This window comes from Beauveria bassiana (genome assembly GCF_000280675.1).
Source record: "Beauveria bassiana ARSEF 2860 unplaced genomic scaffold BBA_S00001, whole genome shotgun sequence".
NCBI classification, from domain to species: Eukaryota; Fungi; Ascomycota; class Sordariomycetes; order Hypocreales; family Cordycipitaceae; genus Beauveria; species Beauveria bassiana.
Window position 1 is genome coordinate 1,088,098 of NW_007930836.1, and position 8,638 is coordinate 1,096,735.

Below are 8,638 nucleotides of genomic sequence, written 5' to 3' on the forward strand. Positions count from 1 at the left end.
ATATCGTCACATGTCCTTTTGACTCTATACTCTTGTCAAAGGCTAGCTTAGCCTAGCTGACGTTGAAACAATCGGGCACAATGAATGGAGCAGTGGGTCTCAAATGCATTCCTCACTCATGTTCAGACCGCCAGATGAATGTCGGTCTGACTTTTCGATGAAAAGGGGGTTATTTATTGCAGTGCTACAATATTCAGCGTCAACTTGATTGATTCCAGGCAGAAGTTGACACTCTGTCGTATGTCGCGCCTCGAGGCCTTGGCAAGCCGTTTCGCCACACTGCGACGCCCCAGGTCATCAGCTCGTGCGAACCAGTTCAACACTTTCCATTATAGCAGCACCAACTATCCTATTCCATTTCAGGCATAGCGCCACAGCTGTCGTGGCACCACTGGCGAAGCTTATGCCCAATAATAAACCAGCCTCTAATTAGCACTTGATCTATAATAAACAATGTAGGTGATTAGTTTCAGCTATTAATGAGTCGTGTTCTGCAAAAAGCTGCCAGATACGCGCATTGCATGAATTGCTATCCGCACTCTAGATATCGTTCGCACACTTCGATTATTTATTTCAGGCACCGTCGGTATAACTTGCTGGTGCTGCTAGCAACACCAGCAGCGTTCAAGCCACAACCACCGGTGCGCACTTGTGGGGCCATGATGATGGCTGCCTCGTCAACGTCTGCCCAGCAAGGTTGGCTCGGCCCAGAATCAATAAACATGATGCAAGTCCTGCTTTGTGACGTGCAGAACGAGCATGCAATGCTGTCCACCAAAAAAGACTCGTCAGAAAGCACCATGGTGACTTGAGCGGCATATGAAATCGTATACTAGCAGACTTTACCACATTCTTTTGCCTTCAATTGTGGCGCACCGCGCAACATGGTAAAAATCTCAGCTACCATCATATTGTCGCTACCTAGGCAGCCATGCCACGCTGGCTCTAAAAATGTCCATGTACATGAGCGAAAAACATCAACAGGAACACAGCATCAAATGACAAAGTAAAAGCCACAGTCTATCCGCCAATTAGTGTGGCAAGGGACCCGGCGCAACAGAGTGTATGCTGAAAAAATAGGCCAAAAAGGACTGACAACGCCGCCATGATGCTCAAAGTGTATGCGCTGCTCGGCTACCGGATATCGGTGCCAAGGGAAAAAAGAATGCTGCAATATATAGAGAAAAGTGTCGGTTTCCGCTGCGCTCCTGGCCAGCCCATGGACCCCAATCCGACATATTGGATACTTGTGCTCCAAGGAAAGGCCTTGTCAACTTGGCTCAAGATGAATCCTGTCCACTAAGATATACGTCTTCAATCATTTCATCCGCATAGTTATCGTTGGAAGCCATTTGGACCATCTGCGATGCCTCTGCACTTGTGTGAAGCGGATTTGCCATGGCACTCGAGCCCGCGGCTGGGCCAACATTTCTTGTATATGCACCTTGATGTGCTACCGGTGGTGATATCGCTGGATTTGATTGGTGCACCACTGTCGACTGAGCAGGACGAGCTGGGGATTGATACCGCAAGGGTGCATTTGGAGCAATGCTACCTGGCGCTTCAGGAACCGCTGGAGCCAAAAACATCCACGAGTTTAGTCGAGGCTCCGTCTGCGTTGGCAATGGTCGGTCCGACGAGTTTGGCGTGACTCGATGTCTTGCTCGGCGTACATTTGCTGCACTCTGCGTTGGCGACAGAATCTCCGCGTCGAGGCTTGACGAACTGGATCGACGCCGTCGGGTCCTTCTAGTTGCGTCGCCGTAGTTGTCATCTTCGGGAGGAGGCCGCCTCTCGGCCATGGAGCGGCCGACACTGACTAATGCTCTGACATCCTCACCCGCCATGATTCGTCGGTAAAATTCTTCCGCCACCTCTGATCCTGCTGCCCAGCCCCTAATCCTCATTATGTCCAAGAAAGCCCGGGTGGATGACGGTGGAAGTTTTGGCTCAGACTGCAATTTATCACGGCAATAGGGACAGCTATCCGAATCCTCAAACCACTTGAGGATACAGCGATTGCCAAACACGTGCTTGCACTTGGGCAGTCTAAGCGGTTTCTCAATTACATCCTCGGGAGATCTTGTTCCGTATTCGTTGTAGCAGATCATGCAGGCTGCACGAATTAGCAAAGAGCTGATGCAACAGCGCCCACAATCAACTTACTTCTATCGCCTTTAGCAAGATCATCCACTATGACATCCAGCAGGCCTTGTAGCGCCTCTCTCGACACAACGCTCCTGCTGGTCGAAGGGCTACGAAGCAGCTGCAAGCGCCTAGTCTCAGATTCGTCCAAGCTACCGGTATGATTCATTGTCGCTTGACGCTGAGGGCCGGGATAGAGCACAGCCGAACCACCAAATTGTCTTGTCCAATCACCACGGCTCTCGGAAACTGTGAATCTAGGACCGCCTGACCGTCGCCCTCGGGTATGCTCGAGACGTCTTCGCTCGGAAAAGGAAGAAGACGGGGCGGTTCTGTCGTTGACAATGGATGGATGTAGAGCTATAATGTGGTGAGGTCAGCAAGAAATTTCCAGACCTTGTCGCTCTTTTCTCAGTTAAAATCCCAAGCGGCACATGTACGAAGAGCAAGGCAGCGCAAAATGACTCTGAGTGTTTTCAGACTTACTATTTGTAGAATGCGAATGCCGGTGGGTTTGCTGTGGTCGGCTGCGGCTCTGGATGTTCCGCTGCGTATGTTGATTGGGTTGGCTGTTGTGCCGCGTACGCATCGATTCGAAAGCTTCTTGAGAATGATAGGGCACCGAGTTCACAGACGGGTTATTCAGGCGAACGTTGAGATTCGGCTGTGTATTCACAGGCCAAGGTGGTGACTGCATGTTTGTTGAAACGGGCTGCTGCGCAAAGCCAAACTGCGGCTGGGGAAACGCAGGCAAGACGTTTGGGCCACCGGAAGCATAGTGCATTTGTTGTCCAGTGGGACTAGCAGTCGATCCAAACGGGTGAGCTGGATAAGTATTGAGTTGATGCGGAACGGGGGGAGCAATCCACGGGTTGGCTGGCATTTGATATTGATTGATGTTGAGCGAGGAAAGCGGGGGGGCAGACGGGCCTGTAGCGAGGTAAGATCTATTCTGCGCGGCCATGTAAGAATGGCTGAATGCTGGACTGGTCGAATTGTATTGAGGGTAAAAGGGAGCGGAGTGAGGCCATTGCGGTTGCACAGTTGGTGGCTGAGCCATCCACTGGCCGGAGGACTGCGGCATCTCGTTTGCGGGAGCTGGCGGCCCAGGTGTATTATCATGGGTCGCAAAATCCATATTATCCATGACTCATAATTAATGTATCAGCGAAACGGCGCGAGTATCGTATCTCTACACCGCGCAGGGCAGACGGAGCGTCGCAAGGATCCCAGGCAAGTCCGAGAAAGGTCCGACGTCGTGCTTTGGAAAAAAAAAATGCTGATATAATGATGTGGTGCGGAAACGAGATTTGTTCTTGTTTGATTAGTCGTGTTTGATTTGCCGTATGGGAGCCCCCCGACGTCACAGGAAGTATGATAGGAAAGCTCGGAGGTGATGGTGTCTATGAGCAGCTGACCAGCAGGTGTGGCGATCCGGAGCCAAGAGAAGCAAAGCAATTCTCGTATGGGGAACGTCTGAAGCTGAATCACTGCACTGTAGTCATAGTAGATGCTCCAGAGGTGCGACGGCAGTGAGAAATATGAAAAGGCGAAAGCCTAAAAGTATCCTGGTCTTGGGCCGTGGGCTTTTCTTTGGGCTCGTACTCGTGGAGGATGGAATGGAGAGCGGTAGCTTGGAGTCGGCGGCGTGCGGGGCAAGCGAGGGACTGGACGGCGACGAACAAGACAGATGACTTGGAGGTTGAGTCGGAGGCTAAAATGAGCTGAAACGACTCGAGAGGTTGTTTGCAGGAGATCCGGAAGGGTTTATTCAGTTGTGTAGTGGAAATGGACCGACGACTGCGTAACCGAGCCGGGCAAGAGGCAAGTGCAGTTTGGCCGTAGAGGAAGCTGGTGGCGGCTGATGGCAGTAATAAGCAAGCTCGGATAGACGAGCGCTGACTCTGACAAAGTAGAAGGAGAGACCGACCGAGAAAGGGATGAGGACGGTCGGCCAAGATGACAAAGGTACGTCGGAGAGGTGCAAAGAAGAAAAAAGAGGGCGCGGTACTATGACCAGATGCAAATGTGGAATCAAGGCGTGCTGAATGACACAGTCACGCCAGTCCAGGCCCAACACGGATCAAGGGCAACGTCGGTAAAGGAAATGGAGCAGAAGCAGCAAGACAGAGGACCACCTGCAACAAGGTACAAGGGACAGACAGGCAACAGGCCAAGGGCTTAAATAATGATGTAGTGCTGCAAGCGACCGCGGAATCCTTGTTATCCTTTCCTTGGGAGGCGATTTGTTTTAAAGCCCTCTGATAAAAGTGTATAAAAAGGAGCGAGCTCAATGGCAACAGAGGCTAATAAAATGACCGGGTCGGATAAGCCTCTAGGCTGAACTACGGTGACGGCGGCGGCGACGGCGGCGTGTGTGGCATGTGTGGCATGTAACAAGACCGCCGAGGTTGTTGGACCAGACGTTGGGGGTAGCAAACGACGGCGAAGAGCAAAGAGCAAAGAGGGGAGTAATAAGAGAGCATCGGGCTGGGAGCGGACATGCAGGTGGGTATGTATGTATGGGACTTGGGGGTTTGGGAATTGGGACTTGGGACTTGGGACTTGGGTGTGTAAATGTTGTCATGCTGGGAGCACTTGTCCGATGCTGTCCCGTGTGCAGCGAAACTTGGGCTTTGCTGTATGGGCTTTGTACAAATATGTCTCTGTGCTTGCCGTTTCTGTGCCTGTGTGCTGGTGACTTGCACAATAGAAATACATGTGAGAGGCTGGCTGGCTGGTAATACCAGAGTCCAAGCAAGACGTAAATATCGTTCAAAAAGCCGAAAAGCCAAAAGAACCAAAAAAATAAATAAAAGGGACGTAAAAAGACAGATGGCGAGGGGAGCGAGCGACCCAAAAGAGGTGAGGCAGGCAAGACAAAAAGACCCAGCAAAAGAATAAAAAAGACAAATGCGAATCAACCCTAGCAATAGTCAGTGACCAGTATGTATCCGTATGCAGACGGCGGTGGGCGGGCGCTTGGTCAGGGCATGGTATGTATGGAAATGGCTTGCTTGAGACGGGCGCCAGGACTTGCCGCTTCCATGTCACGCTTCAACGAGGCGAGGTCTGGCCACGGAATGGACTACGCAAACTATTGACAAAAAAATATCCGTACAACTCTTCAACCACTTTGCTGACTCTGGCTTTTTTTTTTTTGGTGGCGGAGGAGTGGCAAAGCCGTCGTCTGTCGCAACTTGTGGTCCGTAGATGGATGCATGGGGGGGGGAAGCTAGTTCAGCGAGCCGCTGCAGCGAAAAAGGAAGAGTACCTACGTACAGGCAGGCCAAGCCTGCGGCCGCTGATTCACCTTTATTAGTCGGTCCAGCTTTTTGGTGCGTGTGTGCAGCCAAGCAGCTAAAAAGAAGTCCGCAATTAGGATGGTGTCGGAAAAAAAAAAAGGACAGACTTTCTGGACCTGGAACGGAGGAAGGAGGAGGAAGGAAGGAGGGGCGTGCAATGACATGACCACTACTTTTTTTTTGGCTGTTAGCGGCGCTGCCCAGATGCGGGGAATGCAAAATGGTTGGGTGTGATGGAACTGATAAATCGGTCGTCACTCAGTGCCATTGAGTGGGTGCAGGTGATGGACCGGGGTCAGGAATCCGAATCATGACCTCGCAACCTCATTTCTAGTATAGGTAGGCGAAGACTGGAGGCTGCTGCTGCACACGCTGCGCTTTCAGAGAAGGGAGGGGGGGGGGGGCAGAGACGGGTGGAGGAGAGGGAGGCAAGAGGATGATGCTTGGCCGTCCCGTCGGGCTGTTCTGCTTGTCTCGCCACCAAACTGGTCAAGCCGAGGGCAAATGAACCCGTTATCCTGTATCCGTTTAAAAAAAAAATAGAAAAAGAAAAAGAAGAGCATCCGCAAAGCACAGCCGTGCAAGCATGGCCGGAGGGGTGGGTGGTGGTGGGCGGGGAGTGCGGTCAAGGTCGACGGGCCTTTTTTTCTACTGATATGGTGATATCTACCTAGTCAATAAGAGAATCTCCCAAAGAGGGGAAACCCGGTCTTCCGGCCCGGATTATTTATCGAAAGGTGGTCCTCTCGAATACAGGGATCCCACATCCCTAATGTCGGAGCACCATCCAAGACTTTGAATAAAAGGTGAGGAGAGGAGAAGAGGCTTATAGCCAAATTATTCTACTTTTCCCTTTTTTTCCCACAAAGTCCACAAAGCTACTCGGATTTCATGGTGGTGAAAAGCCCAATCTGCTGCATCTGTACTAGATTTGTATCTTTGCGCCCAATTTAAATTCCCACTTGATTCTCCACAATACCATCCAAGCAGAACAAACCCATGCTCCCTCGTGTGCCCAACTCAACCATCTCGGTTTATTTTGTCATCGATTACCATAGCATACGACAACAGCATAGAGACACAAAAGAGTCGCTGGCCGGAGCGTCTGTGGCCTGTGGGCGTTTGCGCCAAAACCCCCCTTTGCCACGCCAAAGCCGAATAGGACTTGTAACACGGGAAAAATGTCTTGATGTGGTAGAACATGGAGCGCAACTACCAATATAGCAACATTGCGGCATCTAAGCCGCAACCCTTTTTTTTTTCTTTTTCTTTTTTGCGTACATGGCGCCTCTTTGTGCTTCTTTGCCATCATGTCGTGTTGGTTACATTGTCATGCTCGTCGCGCCTTTCGGCAATCATGACAGCCTACCTGCACATCATCGAACCGGAGTCTTTTAGTCCCGATTAACTCATGCTGCTGTAACGAGCCCTTCCATGACAGGGCAATATCATGTTTTCTTTTACGGATACTACAGACAAACTTTTGAAAAAAAGAAAAAAAAATTGGAGCAGATGAGGGAAAAAAAGATAGAAGACCGCAACGTCACAGAAAGGCTCCTGCTTATGCCAAGTCATCAACCGTCCGAAAGCATTGTCCATGACATTCCGCGTATATTTAGTATATTCTCCAAGGTCGGTGAGTTTTTTTTTGCTAGTTATACCACATGTTGTTACCTTGACCCCCCTGATGAACAAGAATTGCCATGCCAGATTACTACGCTTATTTAGCCTGGACTCGCCACCAAAGACAAACACACACACACACACACACACACACACAAGTACTTTGCATATTCAAATCTTGCATTCTAACCAACTTGCATCCTATATGTGTTCGATTCCCTGGCCTTTGAGCCATCCTATTCGAGCTCCGCAGATGAGGTGCAAGGGCAGTGTTTAAAGTGACCTTCTTTTACTTGCAAACATAATTAGCCGCTCGTCTCTCCTCTCCTCTCACTGGTCGAGACGGGCAGTGGTGAAAAATCCCTCCCAGCCCAAGTTGCCGTCTTAATATTCCTTCTTTCAACTTTTTCGGCGCACGTACGTGCATGGCAGTCCAGAACAACCCGAGCACACAACACGAAGCGAGCGACCAGAGAGAGATAACCCCATGACGGGACGGGGAGAAATGACCGGCAGAAGGATCCGGCCAGGTCATATCCGAACAATCGACCCTTTTTTCATCCCACACCGTGATTAGGTAGGACGCTAGAGCAGCCACACCACAGCAAACGCCATCGCAAACTTGCCCATCATCAATCACAATCACCTTTCCCCCAATCAGCTGGTCCATCAACTTGGGCTCTGCTGACCATTTGCTGCTGGAGTTACGCTCCGGGGCCCATCCCGTCTTGAGAACAAAAGGACCTGCGCCGGCCGGTCTCCCTCTAGCATGTCATTATCTGCCACCGACTCATTAATAACTGCAACCCTTCTTAAAAACTAATAATAATAATTAACCCCTTCTGCCTTTTGGCGTCCTGCAACGATTTATTTTTATTCACACAACTACATACCCATGACTCGTGCGGGGGGGCGCGCGCTCCGCCTGCACAGCTCAAATAGTTCAACTTATCAAGTAAAAGAAGCCGGTTGTGAAGAAGAAAAACAAGTTGCCCTTGCACCAAGTCATGTGGCCACGATGGGCCGAGTTGCCGCTGTTACACGACCAAAACTTTTTTCAGCTGACCGGGTCCCCGTTTCAGCAAAATCTTTTATTTATTTATATATTTTTATATATTTTTATATTTTCCTCGCTCTTCGCGACTCAAAAAAGAAAAAGCCCAAAAAAGCCACAGCTGTCCTACCCATAATCGTGATACGGAGAAACACTAGCCGCCCCGTCGGCGAAGCAGCAGCAGCAACGTATTAGTCCCTTTGGACAACAGTGGTACAAAAGTCAAATACTACGCCGTCGCCCTGCAATGTCGCCCTGCATTTGCGCTGTCGTGCACAAAGTCTTTCGACGCCTTCGACGCATGTGTCAATCCTTTTTTTTTTCTGCGCCATCTGGCAGTTATTGCGTAAAACACGGGGGGCCATGCAATGTTACCAAGCTGGATAGCGGGCGCATCGCCACGACAACTAGTGACAAAAACCTGCAAGGTCGCGAATATAATCAATGAGCAGTGTTACATAAACTACACTAAACATAGCTCCAAAGTATAGGCAAAAAAAAAAAAAAAAAA

General features: G+C 50.2%; 1 protein-coding gene across 1 annotated transcript; it reads right to left on the reverse strand.

Moving 5' to 3' along the window:
* Positions 1-1,280: 1,280 nt before the first annotated feature.
* On the reverse strand, positions 1,281-3,283 carry BBA_00359 (zinc finger family protein; the record flags this gene model as incomplete). Its single annotated transcript, XM_008595456.1, has 3 exons — positions 1,281-2,116; positions 2,167-2,505; positions 2,731-3,283. 3 exons carry the CDS (start codon positions 3,281-3,283, stop codon positions 1,281-1,283), a joined length of 1,728 nt encoding a protein of 575 aa, XP_008593678.1.
* Positions 3,284-8,638: the final 5,355 nt, after the last annotated feature.